The sequence below is a fragment of the Ranitomeya imitator genome, chromosome 7 (assembly GCF_032444005.1).
Source record: "Ranitomeya imitator isolate aRanImi1 chromosome 7, aRanImi1.pri, whole genome shotgun sequence".
NCBI classification, from domain to species: domain Eukaryota; kingdom Metazoa; phylum Chordata; class Amphibia; order Anura; family Dendrobatidae; genus Ranitomeya; species Ranitomeya imitator.
The window spans coordinates 205,640,982-205,668,036 of record NC_091288.1 but is presented as its reverse complement, the minus strand read 5'-3'; the positions used below and the strand labels follow the sequence as shown (position 1 = coordinate 205,668,036).

Below are 27,055 nucleotides of genomic sequence, written 5' to 3'. Positions count from 1 at the left end.
CTGGGACGCTGTGTATGGGGGTATCCGCCCTCTGGCGCGCTGTGTATGGGGGTATTCTCCCTCTGGGACGCTGTGTATGGGGGTATCCTCCCTCTGAGACGCTGTGTATGGGGGTATTCTCCCTCTGAGACGCTGTGTATGGGGGTATCCGCCCTCTGGGACTCTGTGTATGGGGGTATCCGCCCTCTGAGACGCTGTGTATGGGGGTATCCTCCCTCTGGGGCGCTGTGTATGGGGGTATCCGCCCTCTGGGGAGCTGTGTATGGGGGTATCCTCCCTCTGGGGCGCTGTGTATGGGGGTATCCTCCCTCTGGGGCGCTGTGTATGGGGGTGTCCTCCCTCTGAGATGCTGTGTATGGGGGTATTCTCGCTCTGAGACGCTGTGTATGGGGGTATCTGCCCTCTGGGGAGCTGTGTATGGGGGTATCTGCTCTCTGTGACGCTGTGTATGGGGGTATCCTCCCTCTGGGGCGCTGTGTATGGCGGTATCCGCCCTCTGGGGAGCTGTGTATGGGGGTATTCTCCCCCTGGGGCGCTGTGTATGGGGTATCCGCCCTCTGGGACGCTGTGTATGGGGGTATCCGCCCTCTTGGATGCTGTGTATGGGGGTATCCTCCCTCTGAGACGCTGTGCATGGGGGTATCCGCCCTCTGGGGCGCTGTGTATGGGGGTATCCGCCCTCTGGGGAGCTGTGTATGGGGGTATCCTCCCTCTGAGATGCTGTGTATGGGGGTATCCTCCCTCTGAGACGCTGTGTATGGGGGTGTCTGCCCTCTGGGGCGCTGTGTATGGGGGTATCTGCTCTCTGGGATGATGTGTATGGGGGTATCCTCCCTCTGAGACGCTGTGCATGGGGGTATCCGCCCTCTGGGGCGCTGTGTATGGGGGTATCCGCCCTCTGGGGAGCTGTGTATGGGGGTATCCTCCCTCTGAGACGCTGTGTATGGGGGTATCCTCCCTCTGAGACGCTGTGTATGGGGGTATCTGCCCTCTGGGGCGCTGTGTATGGGGGTATCTGCTCTCTGGGACGCTGTGTATGGGGGTATCCTCCCTCTGGGGCGCTGTGTATGGGGGTATCCGCCCTCTGGGGAGCTGTGTATGGGGGTATTCTCCCTCTGGGGCGCTGTGTATGGGGGTATCCTCCCTCTGGGGCGCTGTGTATGGGGGTATCCTCCCTCTGGGGCGCTGTGTATGGGGGTATCCTCCCTCTGAGATGCTGTGTATGGGGGTATCCTCGCTCTGAGACGCTGTGTATGGGGGTATCTGCTCTCTGGGACGCTGTTTATGGGGGTATCTGCCCTCTGGGACGCTGTGTATGGGGGTATCTGCCCTCTGGGACGCTGTGTATGGGGGTATCCGGCCTCTGGGATGCTGTGTATGGGGGTATCCTCCCTCTGAGATGCTGTGCATGGGGGTATTCGCCCTCTGGGGAGCTGTGTATGGGGGTATCCGCCCTCTGGGGCGCTGTGTATGGGGGTATCCGCCCTCTGGAGAGCTGTGTATGGGGGTATCCTCCCTTTGGAGAGCTGTGTATGGGGGTATCCTCCCTTTGGAGAGCTGTGTATGGGGGTATCCTTCCTCTGAGACGCTGTGTATGGGGGTATTCACCCTCTTGGGCGCTGTGTATGGGGGTATTCACCCTCTTGGGCGCTGTGTATGGGGGTATCCTCCCTCTGGGGCGCTGTGTATGGGGGTATCCTCCCTCTGAGACGCTGTGTATGGGGGTATCTGCCCTCTGAGACGCTGTGTATGGGGGTATCTGCCCTCTGAGACGCTGTGTATGGGGGTATCTGCCCTCTGAGACGCTGTGTATGGGGGTATTCACCCTCTTGGGCGCTGTGTATGGGGGTATTCACCCTCTTGGGCGCTGTGTATGGGGGTATCCTCCCTCTGGGGCGCTGTGTATGGCGGTATCCGCCCTCTGGGGAGCTGTGTATGGGGGTATTCTCCCCCTGGGGCGCTGTGTATGGGGTATCCGCCCTCTGGGACGCTGTGTATGGGGGTATCCGCCCTCTTGGATGCTGTGTATGGGGGTATCCTCCCTCTGAGACGCTGTGCATGGGGGTATCCGCCCTCTGGGGCGCTGTGTATGGGGGTATCCGCCCTCTGGGGAGCTGTGTATGGGGGTATCCTCCCTCTGAGATGCTGTGTATGGGGGTATCCTCCCTCTGAGACGCTGTGTATGGGGGTGTCTGCCCTCTGGGGCGCTGTGTATGGGGGTATCTGCTCTCTGGGATGATGTGTATGGGGGTATCCTCCCTCTGAGACGCTGTGCATGGGGGTATCCGCCCTCTGGGGCGCTGTGTATGGGGGTATCCGCCCTCTGGGGAGCTGTGTATGGGGGTATCCTCCCTCTGAGACGCTGTGTATGGGGGTATCCTCCCTCTGAGACGCTGTGTATGGGGGTATCTGCCCTCTGGGGCGCTGTGTATGGGGGTATCTGCTCTCTGGGACGCTGTGTATGGGGGTATCCTCCCTCTGGGGCGCTGTGTATGGGGGTATCCGCCCTCTGGGGAGCTGTGTATGGGGGTATTCTCCCTCTGGGGCGCTGTGTATGGGGGTATCCTCCCTCTGGGGCGCTGTGTATGGGGGTATCCTCCCTCTGGGGCGCTGTGTATGGGGGTATCCTCCCTCTGAGATGCTGTGTATGGGGGTATCCTCGCTCTGAGACGCTGTGTATGGGGGTATCTGCTCTCTGGGACGCTGTTTATGGGGGTATCTGCCCTCTGGGACGCTGTGTATGGGGGTATCTGCCCTCTGGGACGCTGTGTATGGGGGTATCCGGCCTCTGGGATGCTGTGTATGGGGGTATCCTCCCTCTGAGATGCTGTGCATGGGGGTATTCGCCCTCTGGGGAGCTGTGTATGGGGGTATCCGCCCTCTGGGGCGCTGTGTATGGGGGTATCCGCCCTCTGGAGAGCTGTGTATGGGGGTATCCTCCCTTTGGAGAGCTGTGTATGGGGGTATCCTCCCTTTGGAGAGCTGTGTATGGGGGTATCCTTCCTCTGAGACGCTGTGTATGGGGGTATTCACCCTCTTGGGCGCTGTGTATGGGGGTATTCACCCTCTTGGGCGCTGTGTATGGGGGTATCCTCCCTCTGGGGCGCTGTGTATGGGGGTATCCTCCCTCTGAGACGCTGTGTATGGGGGTATCTGCCCTCTGAGACGCTGTGTATGGGGGTATCTGCCCTCTGAGACGCTGTGTATGGGGGTATCTGCCCTCTGAGACGCTGTGTATGGGGGTATTCACCCTCTTGGGCGCTGTGTATGGGGGTATTCACCCTCTTGGGCGCTGTGTATGGGGGTATCCTCCCTCTGGGGCGCTGTGTATGGGGGTATCCTCCCTCTGAGACGCTGTGTATGGGGGTATCTGCCCTCTGAGACGCTGTGTATGGGGGTATCTGCCCTCTGAGACGCTGTGTATGGGGGTATCTGCCCTCTGAGACGCTGTGTATGGGGGTATCTGTCCTCTGGGGCAGTGTGGATATTATCTATTTCTATAGAGCTCAGCCTATACTTATCTGTTTCTGGGAATGCTTGGTGGCAACCAATATGGCCACAATTACAGTTCTCTCCCAGAACTACGGACCATTCAGGACCTTAGGAAAGCTGAGTGACCGGTAGAGAGATCTATAAGTGCGGAACAACATAATTCTCTTCATTGTTTTAATGTTTTGCGGTTAACACTTCTTCATAAATTCCTCCATTTTACCTGCCACTGACTGCGCCGCCTAGTCCGTCCGTGCAGTCCCTGGTTGCTAAGCGGCGGTTGCTAAGGCAGCCATTTTGGAAAGTGGTAGGAGACCACAGAGCGGAAGTGCCCGCAGTGCGCGGCCTCCTCTTCCGGTTGGAGATTTTTGTGGAGGAAATGGCGCCGGTGGATGTGTTGACCGTGTTTGCAGTGCAGCCTCTGTCAGACTGAGGGGCTCCGAGGCCGCAGCTCTCATGTCTCCGCGGTGCACTTTACATACATGAGGTGAGAGCGGCCGGAGCAGCGCAGTGCGGCCATTACCGGAGGGGGCGAGCGGGAGAATGTACGTGTATAGCGGGGTGTGCGCGGTGTATAGCGGGGTGCGGAGCCCCGGGGTGTGCGCGGTGTATAGCGGGGTGCGGAGCCCCGGGGTGTGCGCGGTATATACGTGTATAGCGGGGTGCAGAGCCCCGGGGTGTGCGCGGTATATACGTGTATAGCGGGGTGCAGAGCCCCGGGGTGTGCGCGGTATATACGTGTATAGCGGGGTGCAGAGCCCCGGGGTGTGCGCGGTATATACGTGTATAGCGGGGTGTGCGCGGTATATACGTGTATAGCGGGGTGTGCGCGGTATATACGTGTATAGCGGGGTGCAGAGCCCCGGGGTGTGCGCGGTATATACGTGTATAGCGGGGTGCAGAGCCCCGGGGTGTGCGCGGTATATACGTGTATAGCGGGGTGCGGAGCCCCGGGGTGTGCGCGGTATATACGTGTATAGCGGGGTGTGCGCGGTATATACGTGTATAGCGGGGTGCAGAGCCCCGGGGTGTGCGCGGTATATACGTGTATAGCGGGGTGCGGAGCCCCGGGGTGTGCGCGGTATATACGTGTATAGCGGGGTGTGCGCGGTATATACGTGTATAGCGGGGTGTGCGCGGTATATACGTGTATAGCGGGGTGCAGAGCCCCGGGGTGTGCGCGGTATATACGTGTATAGCGGGGTGCAGAGCCCCGGGGTGTGCGCGGTATATACGTGTATAGCGGGGTGCAGAGCCCCGGGGTGTGCGCGGTATATACGTGTATAGCGGGGTGTGCGCGGTATATACGTGTATAGCGGGGTGTGCGCGGTATATACGTGTATAGCGGGGTGCAGAGCCCCGGGGTGTGCGCGGTATATACGTGTATAGCGGGGTGCAGAGCCCCGGGGTGTGCGCGGTATATACGTGTATAGCGGGGTGCGGAGCCCCGGGGTGTGCGCGGTATATACGTGTATAGCGGGGTGTGCGCGGTGTATAGCGGGGTGCGGAGCCCCGGGGTGTGCGCGGTATATACGTGTATAGCGGGGTGCGGAGCCCCGGGGTGTGCGCGGTATATACGTGTATAGCGGGGTGTGCGCGGTGTATAGCGGTGTGCAGAGCCCCGGGGTGTGCGCGGTATATACGTGTATAGCGGGGTGCAGAGCCCCGGGGTGTGCACGGTGTATAGCGGGGTGCAGAGCCCCGGGGTGTGCGCGGTATATACGTGTATAGCGGTGTGCAGAGCCCCGGGGTGTGCGCGGTATATACGTGTATAGCGGGGTGCAGAGCCCCGGGGTGCGCGCGGTATGTACGTGTATAGCGGGGTGCAGAGCCCCGGGGTGTGCGCGGTGTATAGCGGGGTGCAGAGCCCCAGGGTGTGCGCGGTATATACGTGTATAGCAGTGTTCAGATCATGCTCTTTTTTTTTCGTGCAGCTTCTTTTCTGCCACGAGATCAGGTTTTGCTGCAGAAAAAAGCCACTACTAAAGACTCCTGGTGTTAACTTACTCTTAGGCAATGTGCGCACGTCAGGATTATTTGCAGAAATTTCCTGAACAAAACCTGACTTATTCCGCATGAAATCTGCATACGTTTTTTTTGCGTGGATTTTTCGTGTTTTTTTCTGGAGCTTCCCAATGCATTAAATAGCTGGAAATCCGTGAAAAATCTGCAAAATTAATGAACATGCTGCATTTTTTTTCCGCCATGCGTTTTATTAGCGGAAAAAGACGCAATATATGCAACAAAAATTGCCGATTGCATTCTATTAATAGGATGCTTAATGGTTGCGTTTTTTTCACGGTTTTTATAGCTAAAAAACACGAAAAATCCGCAAATGTATGCACAGTCTAAAAGTGGCGACTATTTGGCATGACCTGGAAGTACTTTTTGCCCTTTTCTTGCTATTGACCGGCTGCACCATATTTTTGGGGGCGGCTGTGTGGGTTTGGGGGCGCCTCTGCCCACCCGTCTAGTTCCCGGGCATGCATATGCCAGCGTTAGACTCCGGTCCCTAGCGGCACTTGTGGAATGACTTGGGCGCACCTTACCCCGGAGGCCGGCGGGTACAACGCTGGCCATAAGGGATCAGCTGCAGAGTATATAGTGCTGATCTGGTGGGGGTGATGTACATATATATATATATATATATATATATATAGGCGTCCTGTATCCTTAGTAGTTATTATAATGAAGGTATGCAGTTAACCCTGTAATTACCGCCTGTGCCTGTTTTCCAGTCCGTCCTATGTGTTCGCCGTACATTGTGATGTAAAATTCTGGGTGTAGACAAGCACAGCGATGCATTATGAGTCTGCAAATTATACCCCTCTCGTGTTTATGCTGTCTTCCTGCTTGTTAAAGGACTACAGGTCCCAGCAGTATATAAGACAGTGGCTGGTGCAAAGCTACAATTGGCAGCATGCTGGAAAGCCGTAGGTTGGGGACGGTGCCTGTTTATAGTGAGTACACCCTGTGTGTATGCACCGTGCAGCTGGCGGTCTCCGGGGTGTATATCCTGCCGGGGGAACGGTTCACGTGTCGCACATTGGCCGCTCTGTGTTTATTTCTGCAGTCGTCTTGTCATCCGGGGACTAATATAGATTTTAATTACAGAGAATTGGAAGCTGCAGCTACCAAAGACACTGAAGGAAGAAGTCTGAGGAGGTGAGTGTGAGCTCAGCGTGCAATTTTGTCGCGATGATCCTGAGATGTCAGCGCAGGCGTGATCCTCATTCTCCGGCTGTGACTCATTGCTCGTGCACTGGTTACAGCCGCTGTCTGCCATTATCATAGCCGGCGCTGACACCACCAGAGTGATACAATAGTGTTACATTATCGAAGTCCATTGTTACATATGCTGTTTTGGCAAAATTGTATCTATATTTCCTGCTAATATTGCCACAGTAAATAGAAGTCCTTGAGTCTCCTATGCATGGGACAAGAGAGAACTTGCAGATCTCTGGGACCCCCTCCCAGTGGTTTTAGAGCCCCAAAAACTGCTTTGCAGCCATTTCCTGTATGAAGCAGAGTTGCGCATGGTCCATTCATTGTTTATAGCAGTACCAAGTGCCTGGATAGGCGATAAATGTTTTGTTGTTAACCCTTTAGGCTAGGTTTCAATTCGTCCATCTATCTACGTCAGTCCCATAGACAGTGAATGGAGCGGTGATGCACCACTACATTGGGGCATGCTAAACGATCAGCAAGTTATCTCTTAACCCCTAGATGCGTGTCAAGTTTGGAATAATGGGGTTATCCTACTTCACAAAATAAAATTAATATATGTGTATATGGCACCGCAATGGGCACGTACTACTCGCCTGTACCTCCTGTGAATGACATGTGTCTGTGAGGAGCTTTTAACATGATACCAGAATAAAAAAAAAAAAAATGAAAAGGGTGTAGAAAAAAAAATAAAAAGGGTGTAGGTGTGGCACCTGTGTCTGTGCCGCTATAGACGACATTTGCTGTAAATTGTCTACCGTAATCGGCCGGTGATCAGCCTATGGATTAGGTAGAAGTTTCTGCTGTCAATAAGCCATCCTGTAGCTTTGTACTCATGGTAACCCCGGCTTATAGTATACACTAATTACATCCTACTGAGCCATTCTCTGCATTCTGTGCACAGGACGTTACTTTACCCTCCGTGCTTCCCGGGACCCTCATTGCTCTTTCTGGTGCTCCTGATGTCGGCTGACCGTGGTGTTGACAGCTAATAAAAGCAGCAGGTGCACTTTCCTCAGTCTGTCCACTATCGAGCCGGGGGCCCACTGCGACTAGTGGATCAGCAGGGCACCGCTTCTCAGGGAAAGCAGAGTGCATTACAGAAATACAGAGAAATAATGGAGCTTCCCTGTAATCTGTTGTAAATGGCCATCCATGAAAACGCCCCTTTTAAAAACCAAGTAGCTCACACTTGGCGACTAATTCCCCAGGGCCTTCCGCAGACCCTGTGGCAGGAGATAGGCTCGCGGTGTTGAATATAGAGCGCACTCGGTTAACACCATCGTTTGCCTGTAAAATTTCCTGTTGAGCAGCCGCCTCTTATTCCAGTTTTCGTGTAATTAGTTGATGTTCCCTTATTGTGGGGGACCGGGTGACACTTGTTATTGCGGGTATACACTGTTTATGGTCCTTTGTGCCGACGGCGGTGCGCTGTTACGGTATACACCCCACTGACGCGCATTAGCATATTTATGAACTGCTCGTCAACGCTCTCATCTCAACGTCGCCATTTGTGCCACTACATTGCAATGTAAGTACCTGTTCTTTATCAGTCATCCCCTCCCCCCGCCCATACTGCTCGCTGTCTACAGAGCAGCCACAGACACCGGTATAAAATATTAAACGTCGCAAGAAAGGAAAGTGAAAGTTGAGCCGACATGGAGAAAACAAGAGTTGTAAAATGATTTATTCATGGTCTCCGTGTAAATTCTACAAAAGGGCATAAAAAAAAGAAACATAGGCCATGGTTGATTGTTGTTGGTGGTGAGCAGAGTCTATACCTGTGATGGTTCTCCTCCACAGAGTCTTCTGTAATCTCTATTGATAGTATCTCATGGATAAGCTCCAAGGACAGAAGTTTTTTTTTTGCTGCAGAAAGTGAAGATGAGTCACGAGTTATCGGAGCCATCTGAGCTGAGGCTGGGCTGGCAAATAACATACAAGTCCTGTGGCCAAAAATACGTTTGTTTTGCACGACTGTCCGCGATTTCTCTGTACAAAAAAAGTCGACAAGTCGCAGTTGTACGTGACTATAGACCATGGTTTGTGGTGATAGACGTGCGACTTGCAACCAGCGGTACAGAATCCGACGCGTTTTGGAAACATTCGTGACTCTGTTTTGCAGAAGCTGTAAATACGAGGCTGCAACGCTTCACCATGGGAAATCATTAAATGTGATGTGTCAATACGACCCCGTGTCGCCCCGGCCTTTGGATTTGCAACGGCCATCGGTAAACGAAACAAAAAAAGTGTTCTCTGCAATTTGTGGGCGAAAATCCAGCAGGTTTGTGTAATGATGCGACCACATTCTCAATCATTACATTGCCTTGGTTTCCTGCTTTTGCAGCAGATCTGACCGTCCTCCATGTGTAGATTCTGCACGTGGGTTCATGCTTATTTTCTAAAACCCGTTTCATCGTAAACCACTGTTTCCCCCAGTGGATCGAGCAGACAAAAGTTGGACCCCTGAGCGGTGGTCATGTCACAGCCGCCATCAGCATTTAGTTTAGTTTTTGTTATACACTGCTGCGGTATTTTGTTCTGGGGCATGGAGCCGCTTTTTCTTAGGATCGACAGCACGTAACCCTTTATGTGACAAATTAAGAGAATCCCAAATCTTTTATGTCTTTATATTGAAGCTGTGCTGTGCAGTTACTGTTATTCTTCCTGGCACTGAACGGGTGAATCGACAGCTGGCCGTTCCCCATGTCACTGCACCGCCTGAATTGTGACAGGCGACTCAATGTTATGTCTTTTTATAGCGGCTGTATATTAATGCATGTGTACAAATGTCAAGACGGTGGAAAACCCCAGGCTTGGTGCCAAGTGGACCCTGGCGTTGATGATTTTCATGCCAGGTTTAGAGCAGCGCTATGATTTCTGCTGGAGGGCACTGCGATTGTAGTGACATATTAGCCGGACTGTAATAACCTTGTGTGTCGTCCGTCACCTCTGCAGTGTCCAGATATATTTTGGGATGTCCTTAAACAACTATAGTGGAAGCCCCTCTGATTGCCTGAAATCCCCCAAAGCATGCCAGGGTGGCGATAACTTGTAGAATGGGAGCAAGTTATTGGTGGACTGTGTAAATGGTGATAATGTGCTTTAACTCCCTGTTATCAGCCCATTATCTGTTCCTAGATACACTTGTTGTTGGTAATGAACCTGAGCGGTTCGACCCTTGGACTTTAATCTGCGCTTGTCATAGAGCAGAGAGACCAAGCAAACAAAACAAACCGGCCCAACACCAGCACGTTCTAAAAGCAGGTACACGAATGAATGACGGTCAACGATGTGAGAAGTGTCAGCCCTCCGTAAACTGTAATACATTGGCTGATGAGCTGCTTATAATGGGGGGGTTTGTCGACTCACATAAACGATCTGATCAGTCACGGGCCGAGCCTTAAAATCGGCCCTAAACCTCTTGACTTCAGACTATACAGATCATTGTATTTCTGTTGAGCCCATGTATTAGCATTCCTGATATCTCTCTGTGGGCCAGCCGCCTGGCCCGTCTAGTAGTATCTCTCTGTGGGCCCGCCGCCTGGCCCGTCTAGTAGTTGTATATGGTCTGGCACCAGGACACCTCGCTGGGGGCCGGCGCTGAGACTTTGATCCTGATATGTGGTTGCTATTACCGCACAGATGAGCGGCCAGGACTAATATGACAGCAAATTGTGCATTTGATTTCCTGTGTACGGGTCTAGCTCTGGCAAACTTCGGGGGTCTGTCACACGCGTTTTTGATCTCGGGGAAAATATTCCAAGATTATCAGAAACCGAAGTCTTAGTGATTGAGATCTAGTAGTTTCTGTTGCTTATGTGTAAGATGACCATAGCACTTCTCAGTGGAGTTTACCTACATGGTGGACAGTCGTCCTCATCAGCAAGGAAACGCTCAGCTGTCTGATTACCCTGACATTTCCAGGAGGAACTCCCAAGGAAACAGGGAATTTAAAGATTGGCTTATCCAATGCCACCCCTATGGATCGGGAGGTGAGACTCGCTCAATGGCGGCATCACATTCTTCCAGATTCCTGAATGGAATGGTGAAATTGCAGTAGAGACTGACACAAGTAGTGGGTGGTGCGGATCTGCATGCTGGGACACGGCGCCTGTACCTGACCGCACAAAGTCCCAGGTGTTTGCAGTGGACGGATGAGGGAAATGTGGTCTGCCTGACCGCAAATGTCCATGGAATATCTGCTACAAGCCACTTCCATCCCCGAACCTCGCAGTAATCCCTGTCTAATCTATGGCGAGCCGATCTTGCAGCAAGTGGTTAATTGCGACTATTTACTCCCTGATCTGCCTGGAACGGGGGAAACAATTGTCTTATTGTAGTGGCCCAGAGACCAGCCAGCAATGGAGGGGAGGGAATTATCAAAGGGCACGCTTAATCTTTCTACAATTTGGGTTTCGGAGCCTGGCAATTTAGAGGCCTTCATAATTAAAGAGGAATGGTCTCCTCTGAGCGCTCAGCTGTGTAATGAAGATGTTTTCCCTCCTTATTAATTGCTAAATAAGTAGAAGAGAGAATCTTATTACGAGCGCTGCTCTGCAGCACAGCCGAGGGGAGATCACGCCGTTGTTTCAGGCACACGACGCCAATCACAAGTGAGCCAAATTCAGAAAATGTAGGCAATTGCCAGTACATGGCAGCAACCTGGACAAACATTAGGACTGATCCCTAATTTTTTTTCAATTTATCTTTTCATTTGAGCAAAAAGATTTGTAGGACGATCACCCAGGAGCCTCCTCCGACCTGCCGGCCTCTCTGGCGCCTTTTCCGTCCAACCCAACAAACGCATCATGTCGTGCCGGACTCGCTAATCGGAAAAGGCGCCATGGATGCCGACAGGTAGAAGGTTTGCACTGCCTTCCAATGTGGCTACTGGACCCACTCTTTTTCCTAAAACATTGTGGCTAGGAAATTTAAAAATTTAAAGGGGTTGTCTTTTTTTTTTTTTTTCTTTCTTTGAGCCCATTGTAATGTTATAATAAAGATGAGGAAAAAAACTAAACATGCCCCATCTCCTCCATTCTTCTGGCAATTTTCCCCCTCTGGTTTCCTGGCTTTCTCTTTTTAGTAGGGGGTCATCATTGGCATCTGCGGCCAATCCATCTGAGCTGGAAGAAAGAACCAGGAGACTGTTTCTTCCAGCTCAGACGCCCCTCGCCGGAAGAAGCACGTGGCTCTTTCAGGAGTCCGGTTGGTGTGTATGGGTTTTTCTTTCCTAATAGTTATTTTAGTAATGCTTTGGAGGGGTCTTCATGACCCACCTCCCTTTTTGAAGGCCACTGAATGCTGTCCATGCACAATGTTTTGCTCCTCCTGTGTCGTCCCAGGTTCAGTTTGTGACGCTTGTTTGCTTTTAGGGGCACAGCGCACTTGAAGGAAGTACAATTGATGGAAGAAAAGAAACCCCGAAAGAAAGATAAGAAAAAGAAGGAAGCCGCCTCTAAAAAGGTAATCCGATGATTTCCCACCCCCGACCTGTGCTTCTATGTGTGCACTTCTACCAGTGATCTGCCCCCTATACTATACACCCTGGCGCCCCATCTGATCATGTCATTCATACCAAAAGATTTCTCAAGATGTAATTACAATATTTTAATATATACTATTTTTTTCCTGTTTAGGCCTCTGATCAAATAAACAAAGGTAAGCCCTGTTTTTTGTATTTACTACAAAATTGTTAACTTTTTTTTTCTTTTTTTTTTTTTTCTTTTCCAAATCTCGAGTAAGGGGTTATGTTTTGTTTTTTAGTTTGCATGAATGTATAATTCGGAGTTACAATGTATTTATAGCCGATTTTTCACAGCTGTATTTACAGGTATGCTATTTACAGAGATCATTCAGTATTCTCTGCTTAAAGTGGCTGTATAATTGTAATGGATGCACAGCAGAATAGTGAGTGCAGCTCTGGGGTATAGTACAGGATAAGTAATGTACACAGTGACTGTACCAACAGAATAGTGAGTGCAGCTCTGGAGTATAATGCAGGGTGTAACTCAGGATCAGTAATGTAATGTATGTACACAGTGACTGCACCAGCAGAATAGTGAGTGCAGCTCTGGAGTATAATACAGGAGGTAGCTCATGATCAGTAATGTAATGTATGTACACAGTGACCGCACCAGCAGAATAGTGAGTGCAGCTCTGGAGTATAATACAGGATGTAACTCAGGATCAGTAATGTAATGTATGTACACAGTGACTGCACCAGCAGAATAGTGAGTGCAGCTCTGGAGTATAATACAGGAGGTAGCTCATGATCAGTAATGTAATGTATGTACACAGTGACCGCACCAGCAGAATAGTGAGTGCAGCTCTGGTGTATAATTGGATCAGTAGTGTGAGGTTACACATGTATTTTAGTGAATGTTTTTGTTTGTATTATTTTTCATGCATCTGAATATGTCAAGTGTCTGATACGATCGCACAGTAATTGCTGTTACACAGTGGTCACATTGAGCGGTGGTGACGGCTGGGTTATCCGGGTCTCTGTGGTCGGCTTATTTGTGCAGTGATGAATGGAGTCTCACAGTTGTGTGTTTTCTGGTCTCTGACTTATTATTCGCTGTTACATCACACTACGAGGTTTACAGTGTTTGACTTTCCATGAAAAGCTTTAGCCCGTGGGTAATATTTTGCTGCAGATGACAGATTGGTTTTAGTTGCAATAAATAAGAACCGAGGCCGATTGTGTAATGTGCTATAACATCCAGTCACCGCGGTAAGAGGCGGACGGAGGCTCACTTTGCCCATTCTCATAAGATAAATGTAGCAAAATGGCAAATGTTGGAGAATTTGGTTTTTTTTTTTTGTTTTGACGACTCTAGACAATGCTTTGGTATCGCAGTGTATTGTACAAGTGGTCAGACGTAATAGTTTAAATAATTTTAAAATGCAACAAATAAACTTTTATTCTTCTGCAATAAATCCTGAACGTGTGCACATAGCCTTAAAGTTCACCACTTTTTCCATTCCAAACCTAAAAAAATAAAGCTGATTAGTTGTTGCATTGATGTGCACGTGACAATTTGGTCTCTCATCATATAAAATTATTTAACTCCTACCGAAAATGTCACATCATGTATATCCTGCGACCAAAAACTACAGATCATCGTGCAATAAACAAGGATACAAATCCCTTATATGCACACTCTGCTTTGCCGAGCATGCATGTGTTTTGTATGGGGAGAGGACGGTAAGATGCTACTAGACAAACCTGATCCTCGGGCAGCATGCCTGAGATCCTGGCTGTATGATTTGAGACGCTGCATCTTTTCGGAGACAAAAAATACTTTAAGGCCATGTTCACACCATCCTTTTTTTCATGCGGAACCGCCGCGATTTTCCCGCTGCGGGTCCGCAGCTGTTTTCCATGCAGGGTACATTACAATGTACACTATGGAAAACAGGAACTGCTGTGCCCACATTGCGGAAAATCCCAAAAAAAGCCGCGCTGAATAGCTGCGGTAAAAAAGAAGTACCATGTCACTTCTTTTTGCGGAACTGCAGCGGTTCTGCACCCATAGACCTCCATTGTGAGGTCAAACCCGCAGTAAAACCCGCAGACGAAAAAAATATCTGCGGGTTTTCTGCGGTTTGTGGTGCAGAACCGCTGCAGTGTGGCTGCCCCCCCGTGCTCCAATCCCACCCTCCCGTGCCCTAATCTCCCCCCCCCTTATACTTACCGGGCCTCCCGGTGTCCGTCCGGCCGTCTTCTCCCTGGGCGCCGCCATCTTCCAAAATGGCGGGCGCATGCGCAGTGCGCCCGCCGACTCGGCCGGCAGATTAGTTCCAGGCACATTTTGATCACTGTGATAACCTCACAGTGATCAAAATAAAAAAAGGTAAATGCCCCCACCCCCTTTATCACCCCCATAGGTAGTAACAATAATAAAATAAAAATAATTTTTCCCCCCCCCCCCCGCCCCACTACAGTTAGAACTAGGGGTAGGGTTAGGGTATTTTCAGCCATTTTAACCCTAAAAAAACTTCCTAGAAAACACACAGAAACTGCACTAAAAACCGCATCAAAAAACGCACCAAAAAAACGCACCTGCGTTTTCTGCCAAGAGCTGCGGTTTTTAGTGCAGAAAAAACAGCAGGGAAATCAGGAACGTGTGAACATGGCCTAAAAGCTTCTGATGACCTTAGCCGTTCATGAGACTATTCGGACAGGCATCTGTCAGTAGGACCGACCCTCCTAAGCCGTCTATATGATCTAAATAAAATGACACCTAGATATCTGTGATCCGATGAATTATTCCAAAGAAATCTACATTTTTCTTAATGTGTAAGTGAGCTTTTAACCCCTTAACGTCCGCTGATACGCCTTTTAACGGCTCTGAGAAATAAGTGTATTCCTCCCCCTCCCCCACACTCCCCTCCCAACGTTGAAAAATCTCCGGGGTCTTGGCTACCGGGGGGTAGCTGAGAACCCGGAGAACATAATTCGGCGTGGTTTTTACCATCCCCAGTGTTGCGATCGCCATTAATTACCAAATAAAGGCGGCCGCCCCCCAAAAAAGTCAAATTTCACATTTATTTCTCTCTCCTCTGATATGATCTAGCATACCAGAGGAGAGAGAAATGGTGACCTCCGGTGTCCCTGGACCTTCCAGCTCTGTCCCCTGGCCCTCGGCGTCGTCTTCCGGGATGAAAATGGCTGGAGCATGCGCAGTGCGCCCGCCGAGATCTCCCAGCCGGCAACAATAGATTTTCCCTATTGGTTCATTTTGATTACTGTGATGAGGTCTATTACAGTGATCAAAATATATATATAAAAAAAAAAAGTAAAACAAACCCCCCTTGATCTGGTTAAATAAAAATAAGTGTTTTATCCGTTAGAGTTGGAGTTAGAATTAGGGGTTTCCACTGTTTAGGTACATCAGGGGTCTCCAAACACGACATAGCGCCCGCCATTGATTCCAGCCAATTTTGCATTAAAGGGTGCTCCCTTCCTTCTGAGCCCTGCCGTGCGCCTAAACAGTGGCTTTCCCCCACATACGATGTATCGGCGTTCTCAGGAGAAATCGCACAACAAATTTTGTGGTCCATTTTATCCTGATACCCTTGTGAAAATAATAAGTTCGGTTCCAAAGTAATTTTTTTGTGAAAAAAGTAAAATGTTCATTTTTTTCATTCCACATTGCTTTAGTTCTCGTGAAATTTCATGAATGTGGTTTTGCGCACCTCGAGGGGTGTAGTTTTTAGAATAGTTTCAATTTTCAGTATTTTCTGATATATTGACCCCCCCCAAAGTCACTTCAAATGTGAGGTGGTCCCTAAAAAAATGGTTTTGTAAATTTTGTTGGAAAAATGAGAAATCGCTGGTCAACTTTTAACCCTTATTACTTCCTAATAAAAAAAAAAGTTATTTCCAAAATTGTGCTGATGTAAAGTAGACATGTGGGAAATGTTGTGTATTAACTATTTTGTGTGACACCACGCTCTGATTTAAGGGCACAAAAATTAAAAGTTTGAAAATAGCAAAATTTTTCGAAATTTTTGCCAAATTTCCGTTCTGGTTTTTTTTTTCTCCATAAACGCAAGTCATATCGAAGAGATTTACATGCTCAGCCGGACTGAGCGCATGTAAATTGAGGCGACTAGGAGAGAAAGTGGTCGGCCATTGTGTGTAGGCATTTATTGACTTCTGGGAGTATAAGTGGCCATATAACTGCCCTCTTCTGAACTCCTCCATGTCCCCCATACACACGAACGCTTAGGGAGACGGGAAGATGCCTCGTGCTGGTCACCTCTTAGAGGGGACTTATGTATCCTGAAAATAAAGTGTCTGGTTTTATATATCTGGGTAGATTCTGGCGGCTCCATCCACACCGGGTGGTCGGCCAACTTCTCTTCCTGCTTCTGATATCCCTTTCCTTGTGTGTGTGGGGGCTGTCCGGCCTTCGTAGGCTCCGCTGAGCGTCCGTTTTCGCTGCTGCTCTTGGCCATTCCTCAATTTGGGAGTGGTGGTGATTTTTTGTTGACCAGGCTAATGGTGCAGGTAAATGCAGTGCAGGACGTTGCTGCGGGATGTTTGTCACTTTTATGTCTTTCTCATGGAGACCTGAAGGCTGTTTACTATGGAGCTGCCAAGTCCAGGAAGCTGAACGATGAGATGCCGCGTGTCAGCACTCGTCGTTATCATGTGTAGGGATTGATGGTGACCACAAGAGAACCCAGAAAAGCTCCATACACACCTGGGCAATCTATCCACACACTTCAATAGTGCATATAACGATCTGGACTGGAAAGTAGAGTCTGCACGGTGAAACAGCTTTTGGTGCTTGTCTAAAAGTCCAGGAATTAACTGGGTTGGATGGAAAGTTACAGAGTATAACATTCTTATTGAAAGGGCAGTTCCTGTTCATCAGCATTCTGTCAGCACTATCTGAGCTGGAACTTCCTCTGTTTTAGCACCTGCTGCCATTATCATTGGCTTATTTGCCTCCAACCAAAAGCCAAGCTGTTTTAGGCTGGTATGCAGTTTGGCAGACAGGAGAGCAGGAGCAGAGACAGACCTGCCCCCACCTCCTGTAGAGAGGAGATCCCCGCCATAAATATGGAGCCACGTCCTATTTCGGGTAGAGACAGATGGGAAGCCCCCACCCCCTTTCCAGGTGAAGCAGACTGGGAGCCCTGTACTCCGGATTGTGGCCTTTTGTGAAATCCACAGCGGTATAAAAACAGTTAATCGCTCGTCCACTGCGGCGCTGCTGGTTAGTTGTCTCCTGGCCCCTGGTGGCATTTTCTGAGCAGTCGGAGGGTTATTGGTGTCACCCGTGGCATCGTCAGCCGCACTCTCGTCTCCTTTGGTAGCCCCGGGGTTAAAGTCTCTGTTTGGGATTTCATTGTAATGCGCTCGACATCCCTGGCAATGTCCGCCTGTCGCTGGGCTCCGCAGTCCTGGCAATGTCCGCCTGTCGCTGGGCTCCGCAGTCCTGGCAATGTCCGCCTGTCGCTGGGCTCCACAGTCCTGGCCTCAGGGAGTTAATCACTTGGTGTCCACTGAGGATATTTTCCAGAGTGGATTGCGGTGACCAAAGCTGCAGACGTGTTTTTTTTTTTTTCTATGAAATTTCCAGTGCAGCACATTACGCGTCGCCTCTACAGCCGGCCGTCGTCCGCGCGCTCCCCTACCCCAGCATTCCTGAACTGTCAAGCCCCTTTATTTCGGAAGAGCGCGGCGTTAGTCGCCCGCGTCTTCCCGATGGAGCTGTTTTCACTAGCAGTATTAATGCAGACAGCTGCCGTTATTTACCAGAAGGGAGGGAGACTGTGTCCGAACGGGCCCCTCCGTCAGGAGGAGTTGGCAAACAGGGCTTTCACAGGAGTAAAATGACACCATGCTTCTCCTCCATTTTCTCACGAAATCTGCAGAGTGGGAAAGCAACAGGAGTTGGAAACGTCTTTCCTTGGATCCCGCTCCTTCATTAGTGACTTCCAGGCTTCCTCTTTGGATTCCGGTCAGGTCGGTGTCTGCATTGTTTTGCTGTTTCCCCCTTTTGTGTCTGTTTGTTATTTTCTCCTACTAATATATGATCCATCCACAAAGCAAAGACTCAAAACTCGCGATGTGCGTCGTAGGCGGGCGCTGCCTTCATCTCTATAGGCGCGATACTAATAAGCGTGTAATTGGCAAGCGTCTTCCTATGGGAGCGTGCCGCTGGAATCCTCCGTACACTTCTTTTTTTCCCTTTTCGTTCGCATAAGGTGACGCTTTCCAGACATATCTGGTGACATGGAGCAGCTGATCCACTATTGTAGCTTTCTGTCCCTGCGTGGAACAGATTTTGTTGTTTTTTGCAGGATAATGAGGTTTACATGCAGAGCAGTCCTGACAGGAGGGGAGGGATGCCGCTGCGCTGCTTCCTCCCATAACTTTAGACTTGGTGCGTGCCCGTCCACTGACTCATAATCTGCTGGAAATGGAAACTTGGCCGTGCGGCTCAGCTTTGCTGCAAGTCAGTCAGCGCCTTTTACAAAAGTGTACCTGCAGCCCGGCATATGGGACAAAACTACAACTCCCAGCATGGCCACCGCTTACAGATTACTGGATTAGGGCATGCTGGGAGTTGTAGTTTTCAAATACCCGCTTTCAGTTTGCCCTTGTATTAACATGGTGACATGGGCAGTTCTTCGTACGTTCGTCTCGCTTGCCTTCCACTGGGCTGGTGAGCGAAGATTTTGCCTGGTTTGTTGCCAGATTTACTGGGCGTAGGCTCGGGAGATAAAGTAATCGGCCCAGAGCAGGAGGGACCGAGTGTCAGCTCTGGATGCAAGCGGTAGCGTCGTCATCTGATCATATCGCGTCTGACAGCCCATTAGACGTGTCCACAATGCGGAGGCCTCCGATAAATGGCGTGCACGGGCCTCCAATGCCCACGGTAGCGTAAATGACGTTTTCTTGCATTTCTGATGACGGACTGTCATTGTGATCACCTCCCTGACACTTCATTCGTGAGATCTGCGCTCAGCAGAAGTGACCGGGGTAGTCTGATTAGTGACGGCTTTCTGGCCGCTCAGGATTTGTGGCCATCTCTGCCCTGCGAGGACCGTCCTTTGTGTCTGGGCGGCTCGTCTATACCCGCCCTGCGATCGGCCCCCTTTTTTTCTGCAGTATTCTCTAGAATTTATACAATGAACACCGACCCCCTCGGCCTTTTACAGGCGGTTGTAGCTGGAGGATCTATTGAACAGTAAATGTCACATGCAATGGGGGGGATGTTATTGAAGGGTCTGTAATGGCTCAGTTCATACTGACATACGTTGTGAACCTTTGCAAAGGTATGAGTCTCCTACACCGGTATGAGAATGCATAACTTTATATTTTTCCAAGCTGTATGGCATGGCACCGTCTGCTGCATACCCTTTATCAGAAGCCGGATCATAGGGAAAACAGGTTCAGGTGGTGCAATGTTCATGGGATTGAGCAAAATACATGGGGACGTTTATGTGTATTAAAGGGGGTCATCCAGCTGAATGCGTTTTGCACACCCTCCCCAGGTCCAGCACTGAGTCTTCATCACTGCTCCCAGAGATATTATTCTATACAGTGCCAACATCGCATCAACAGCGCTGCAGACAATCTGTGAGCTCAGTGGCTGGTGCCAACAACTTCAGTGCCCGGCGCCCGCTCCTTACTACCCGCAGTCAGTGCTCAGCGCCCGCATACTCCCCTCCAGTCACCACTCACACAGGGTAAATACTGGGGGCAACGGGCCACGGGTACCGCACTCCGTAACCGCTGCTATTAACCCTGTGTGTCCCCAACTTTTTTACTATTGATGCTGCCTATGCAGCATCAATAGTAAAAAGATGTAATGTTAAAAATAATAAAAAACAAACCTGCTAGTCTCGCCTTCCGTCGTCCGATGATGCGCTCACGCCGGCCGCCATCTTCCATTACCAGAGATGCATTGCGAAATTACCCAGAAGACTTAGCGGTCTCGCGAGACCGCGAAGTCATCTGGGTAATTTCGCAGTGCATCCTGGGATCGGAAGATGGCGGCAGCCGCGCGCATCGCCAGAGTTTCGCTGGAACCTAGGGGGTGAGTATATAACTATTTTTTATTTTAATTATTTTTTTTTAACAGGGATATGGTGCCCACACTGTTGTATACTACGTTGGCTGTTAGATACCGCGTGGCTGCTATATACTACATGGGCAGTGTTATATACTCTGTGGGCAGTGTGATACACTCCGTGGGCTGTGCTATATACTACGTGCCCTGTGTTATGTTACGTGGGCTGTGTTATATACTGCGTCAGTTGTGTTATATACTGTCGCCTGTGTTATATACTGCGTGGGTTGTTATATAGTACGTGGGCTGTGTGATATACTGCGTGGGCTGTGCTATATACTACGTGCCCTGTGTTATATACTGTGTGGCCTGTGTTATATACTGCGTGGCTGCTATATACTGCGTGGGTTGTGTTATATAGTATGTGGGCTGTGTTATATACTGTTTGGGCTGTTATATGCTGTTTGGGCTGTGTTATATACTGCGTGGCCTGTATTAACGCATCGGGTATTCTACAATATGTATGTATTTAGCAGCCACACAGTATATAGCACAGGCCACGTAGTATTTGCTATATACTACGTGGCCTCTGCTATATACTATGTGACTGCTATACGTACATACATACATACATACATACATACATACATACATACATACATACATACATACATATTCTAGAATACCTGATGCGTTAGAATCGGGCCGCAACCCCTTTAAGGCCTAGTTGGGCCGTTCGGTGGTATTCATGTGATGCGTTTGCACCGTATAGTGACTAATTCTTGTCCCTTCTGTTCCCCGTGCAGTGCCAGAACAAATCCTAAGCCAGCCTCAGCCTGTCAATGGGAACAGTGGCATTTCCACCGTAACCAGCATTCAGAATAATGCCAACCAGCCCACAGCAGTCAGTGCGCAGCAGCCGGCGTCCCGTTATCCTGCCCGTGAAGTACCACCGCGATTCCGGCACCAGGAACAGAAGCCTCTTGTGAAGCGTGGGCAACATATACCCGGCATCGCAGCCAGTCTGGGCTTAGCCACTAAAGTATTAAACCAAGAGTCGGCGAGCGAGGAGCACGCATCGGACGGAAATCAGACAGGTAACGCAGCGCCTGTGTCCTAGAAAAGCTTTGGAGTTGGGATTTTGCAGCAGCTGGAAAAGGAGATGTCTATGAACATGCAGGTTTTAGGGTTCTCACTATGGGAGGTGTGCAGCGGATATGGGAACGTACCCCAAGTTTGCGCCTCCCCCTGTTTATTGCAAGGTTATTGCGATGAGCTGGTAAGCCCATCCATGTACTCTGATGTTATGACAATTAGCATACTGAGGCTTAAAGGAACATATTAATAATATATCGGCTCCGTGCTTGGCATGTAATGTGTGCAGTGCCCGGAAGCTGAAATATACGGCATCTCATCTCCTGGAAAGGCTTTTTACCTAAGGGTTGGATGCCGGTGGTTTGGGAAAGTGACTGTTTCTTCCGGTGGACGTGCCGTCTGTTCTGTGCAGACAGTTGTAATGTTCCCAAATCAAAACAAGACTTGTTCGGAGCACTACCAATACCAGGTATAGGCACAATGTAAATCAGGGTGCTACACAATGCATGAGACTACAAATACTGAACAAAAGAAGAAAGACACTGCATAAATGCGTGCACACCTACAATATATATATAATAAGATACAACTTTATTGTGTAGAAGCCAAGGACATACAAAATATAATATATAATATTATACAATATATATATAATAAGATACAACTTTATTGTGTAGAAGCAAAGGACATACAAAATATAATATATATATAAGATACAGGCTTTTGGCCTGATACCTGCTTCTACTTCATCTTTGCTAGCAATCCCAGTGCTGCTGTATATTGGGCTTTGATTCTGGCTTATATCCAGTTATTACTACCCTGTTTCCCCGATAGTAAGACACCCCCGAAAGTAAGACGTAGTGGGGGTTTTAGCGGGGTCGGCTAATGTAAGACGTACCCCGAAAGTAAGACGTAGTAAATACCGTAGTGCTGAGTAGTGTTGCGGTCGGCCGAAACTCGACGGTTCCCAGGGTCTGAAGGAGAGGAAACTCTCCTTCAGGCCCTGCGATCCATATTTAAGTGTAAAATAAAGAATTAAAATAAAAAATATCGCTATACTTACCCTCTGACGCGCCCTGGTACTAACCGGGAACCTTCCTTCCTTCGAATCAGCGCTTCCAGGACCTTGCGGTGACGTCGCGGCTTCTGATTGGTCGCGCAAGCGGTCACATGGGTTGTCGCGCGACCAATCACAAGCCGCGACGTCATCGCAAGGTCCTGGAAGCGCTGATTCGAAGGAAAGAAGGTTCCCGGTTAGTACCAGGGCGCGTCAGAGGGTAAGTATAGCGATATTTTTTATTTTAATTCTTTATTTTACACTTAAATATGGATCGCAGGGCCTGAAGGAGAGTTTCCTCTCCTTCAGATCCTGGGAACCATCCAGGGATACCTTCCGATACTTGTGTCCCATTGACTTGTATTGGTATCGGTATCGGCGATATCCGATATTTTTCGGGTATCGGCCGATACTATCCGATACCGATACTTTCAAGTATCGGACGGTATCGCTCAACACTAGTACGGTAGTAAACTGTACGTTGGAAAAAAAAACGCAGCGTTTTTTTTTCCAATGTAAGACATACCCCGAAAGTAAGACATAGTGGGACTTTTGAGTGGTAAAAGAATGTAAGACACTGTCTTACTTTCGGGGAAACACGGTATATAGCACTGGGTTTGGTGCTGTTGGTCTTTGACAACTCTGGGGACGCCCTGTGTGTTGTCACTTTTTGTGGGAGTATATATACATATGGTTAATGCCAGTTACTTTTTTTAGGTTTAAATGTATACCTTATATTGTATTTAACTTTCCGATACTGATATATATTATTACTGTACCAGTATCCATTTTTTGCCTTTCGCTGGTTTAACACCGCATGGGGGGAATGGTGTGCTCGTGTTTGATCCTTATGGATCAGGTTTTAATTGGTTTTATATTTTGTATGTCCTTTGCTTCGACAGTTGTAATGTTGGCGACAGGTTGGTTTTGTATTCCGGAGTATTTTCTTTAAATTATCTTTATCTGTTGCTTTCTTGATTGCATTTACAAAGTAATTAGTTTCCATTCTCTTGAGGTCAGATATGCACAGAGATTGTCATGCTGTAATGGTTATGGCTGCCATATACATTAAAGGGGCAGTTACATTAACATTTATCACTTCTCTACCAGGTCGGTGATTCAGTTACGATAGATGGGTTTTCTGGCTGCTGAGACCCCCATCAAATCCATGAATGGGGGTCCCTGTGAGAATGAAGCCGTAGTAAACGTGTGCAACCACCACTTCGTCAGACAGTGAATAGATATGGTCACGCATGCTTACTACCATCTCATTCTCACTGGAATTTGGGACCCCCACCGTCATGATTGTTGGGGCTTCCAGTTAATAAAAAATGTATATTTTTTGTTTTAGATGCTATTTTGTTTATGGTACTGTGTTTTTTTTTTTTTTTTTTTTTTTTTATAGAGTAGCATGATTTTCGGGGCATAGAGCCTGTTTCCAGCGATGTATCACTTATTGAGCTGCTTGGTAAAGTTTTGTTAAAATACCCATTTTCTCTGTTGTAAATGTATCAGTGCTCTGTATGCTGATCCCAGTATAATCCCGCCCACATCACTGATTGGCAGATTCCTGTCAATCTGCCAATCAGTGGAAGAGGCGGGACTACACAGATCAGTCCGATTGGTCCAGTCCTTTAGTGATGATTATCTGCTGATAAAACACTGATTGTATTACAACTACAGCAAACAATAAAGTGACACATCACTGGAATCAGACTTTCTCTATATTATGCTGCTCCCTTTGATTTCAGCAGTCAGATGGCTGAATTATGACAGAGTCTTTTTGTAGTTTCCGGGTTGAGGTGTCTGACAGTAGTTTACTCCCCTCTCCCCATTGGGAACATATGTATGCTCAGCAGCGGCCTCGATCTAAGGTGTTTGGGCGCCAGTGGACCTTAGCGTTTGAGTAAAGTGCGGTGCGTGACCGCAGTGGTCATACACTCAGGCTTGTTGGTCAGGTAAGTGTTTGTACGGCGCTCAGTAGCCCCCCGACCTCGCTGGCAGTCAGTCTTTACCGCTGATGTTTGGTAAGCCACCCGGTAATGTAATGTAACCCAGCGCTCACCATCTCCGACTGCTGCAGGATGGACAGTCGTGGTGTCGGCCGGACACAGCAATAATGTTTTGCTCTTCGTTTCTTGCTTTCCCATAGGCATGCCTCCCATTCGGGATTTGGTCAGCCACTCCCCTAATCAGCTAGGTGAATTTTTATTTTTTTTCAAGCCTGATTTTTTTTTTTTTTTTTAATAATGCGCTTCCTGCTTGTGGATAATTTGCTGCTTGGCTGATTGCCGTCCTGCTTCTGCTGCCTGCGGCTTGTAAACTGCTTGCATGGCTCTGTACGCATTATGCAAAATAGCATTGGTTTGCACAATCCTATATTTTTTTTTTTATATATAGATCTAAAAATATATATTTCAGTGTGACGATCTAAAAAAAAAAAAAATCCTGGACTTGTCTGCTTTATCTGCTTTATCTGACCTCACGTCTACCCCGCTGCCAGGATCCCTAGCGATCAGTTTCGATCTGTGGGAGAGCCCAGCAACAAGTGTACAATTCCACTACAGCGCCTCCTACAGGAGAAAATAAGATTTGGAGAAATTGCCACCTTTTGTTTACAGCCTATTACCTTGGAGACCGACCACCGCTGCTGGACACTAGAACATGCTCTGTGCTTACAAGCTCTTGTTTTGGAGCTATGGATCCCTGGATTGCGCTGTTGCTTCCTATTCCCGGGCCACCTTCAGCGCAGAGCTTACAAGCTAAAATAAATCAGGGATGGTCGGTCTCTAAGGCAACGAGCCGTAACCAAGTTGTTTTTTTTCTTCTCAAAAAACGGCTGCAATTTTGAATACCGAGTAAATGGCAAGTGTTTTTTTTTTTTTTTTTTTTTTTTTTTACAAGCACTATTCCATAATATCTGTATGTGAAGATGGGAATGACCCCTTTAAATGTAGGAAGGGTCTGCCCAACTTTTCAGAACCATTCTATTATATTTGTATAATCATTTTGGGTAAAAAGTGGAAATGCAAAAAAATAAAAATTGCATGATACCTCAGAGCTGCATTCTCAATTCTGTCATTGGGAGGTCGTCCTCAGACGTTCCCTTCTGCACGTTTCCTTTTTTTTTTTTTTTTTGGAACGTTATTAGCCCTTGTGTTTGCATTGCCTACAGTAGGCAGCCCTGAAGAAAGGACTACATAACCCATCATCCTTTGCATTTTTCAGTTTTTTTTTTTTTTTTTAACGTCCTGACGACCAGACTAGCCTGGGGTCGGTTACTAACGTTTCCAGGATTGTTTTCTGGGCTCGTGTTTTGCACGTTCCTGTGGAAGTCCTGACTGTGGTTGTGCGGCGTCGGGGCGTGTTTGTACAAGCCGGAGTTTACGAGCTGTGCCTACATTTCACGTCTCACGATGGAGGCCGTCATCTTGCGGCGAGGCATTTCCTCCCGAGCGGTTTGTTTGTCGGTCACTCGCTCAGTGTGATCTTGGCAGTCGCTTCCGAAGCTGCAGCTAAAGACGCAGAAGATGTTGACAAGCCGGGTGACATTGTGTTACATAATTGTAGGAAATTAGAAAACGGATCCAAAGCCCCCCTCTCTGCAAACGAGGCCCCTCTCCTCCACGGCATGTTGAATATTCAGGGCTCGTGCAGACGTGTGAGCACGGACTGGTCGCGGGTCTCCCCTGCCCGTGGTCGGACGTCGGCGTGAGCCCTAAGAATTAAGAATATCTGCTCTCCAGCACTACTGGTCTAATGCTCCTTGCTGGCCTTCGTTTTTGCAGTCGCGGTTCTTCTATTGATTAATAGGCCTGGCATCACAGATGCGTTACGCCAGGCTAGCAAATCACAGGAAGAGTCACGGATGCTATTAGTTAAGAGGCTGTTCTGAATGCTTCCATCCAGCGACCACATATTACTGACGAGGTCGATGGATCGATCCGCACCAGCGCTACTGGTCGGTTGGACATATGTAGCGTTCAGAGCCAGAAAAGCAGCGCTCCGTACCCTGCCCAGTGGTCGTTCCCGTCTGCTGCTGCTCGGCTCCTCTTCACATCAATTGGAGCTGAGCCGCAGTACCAGAAAACGACCACTGTGCAGTGTACGGCGCTGTGCTGTTACGGATCTGAACTGCGGCAGTGTCATGTCGGACAACCAAAGGATTGACATATCAAATTCCTCTACAACCCCTTAAAATGTAGGAAACCATGTGTAACCCTGCCCTACGAGTGAAGTGGCTGATAACTGAGAACAATAGAACCCAACTTATCTGCATGGCATTGCTTCTGTTTGTAGAGGATAACAGATGCAGCTGTCTAACTCCCATAGAAGTGAATGCAGCCACATGTGCGCACCCCCCTGGCTGTCCTCCTCACGGAGTGGTCACATTTGTGGCACATTAGTACCCTGTGTAACGTCGCCTTCTCCGGCCTCTTCCTTCAGAGTTTGGTCCCGCCTGCACCCCCTTCTCGCTCCCCCCCGGCCCTGCATCGTCACCGCGCCTGTTTACAATATGGGGTTATTTTTACTCCATGATTTAGTGCCGCTGGAATCTGTGTTTTGTTCCATGAATAGCTGGCGGCTGCAGTTTAGGACCTGTTGCTAGGAGCTTTTTGGATGTTTTTTTAGGTACGCATTCAGA

At 48.9% G+C, this 27,055-nt stretch overlaps 1 protein-coding gene across 4 annotated transcripts in view; it reads left to right on the top strand.

Annotated features, from left to right (window-relative positions):
- Positions 1-3,850: 3,850 nt before the first annotated feature.
- Positions 3,851-27,055, top strand: part of TNRC6A (trinucleotide repeat containing adaptor 6A) — a 37,410-nt gene continuing 14,205 nt past the window's right edge. Inside the window, exons 1-6 of one of the 4 annotated variants that reach the window (XM_069734529.1) lie at positions 3,851-3,976; positions 6,604-6,654; positions 12,093-12,183; positions 12,357-12,378; positions 21,065-21,355; positions 24,563-24,610. In XM_069734529.1, the coding sequence (XP_069590630.1) occupies positions 3,972-3,976; positions 6,604-6,654; positions 12,093-12,183; positions 12,357-12,378; positions 21,065-21,355; positions 24,563-24,610 (508 nt within the window). In that variant the 5' untranslated portion in view covers positions 3,851-3,971. The remainder of the gene's footprint in view (positions 3,977-6,603; positions 6,655-12,092; positions 12,184-12,356; positions 12,379-21,064; positions 21,356-24,562; positions 24,611-27,055) is intronic. The other 3 variants (XM_069734531.1, XM_069734530.1, XM_069734532.1) reach the window with 3 other exon arrangements.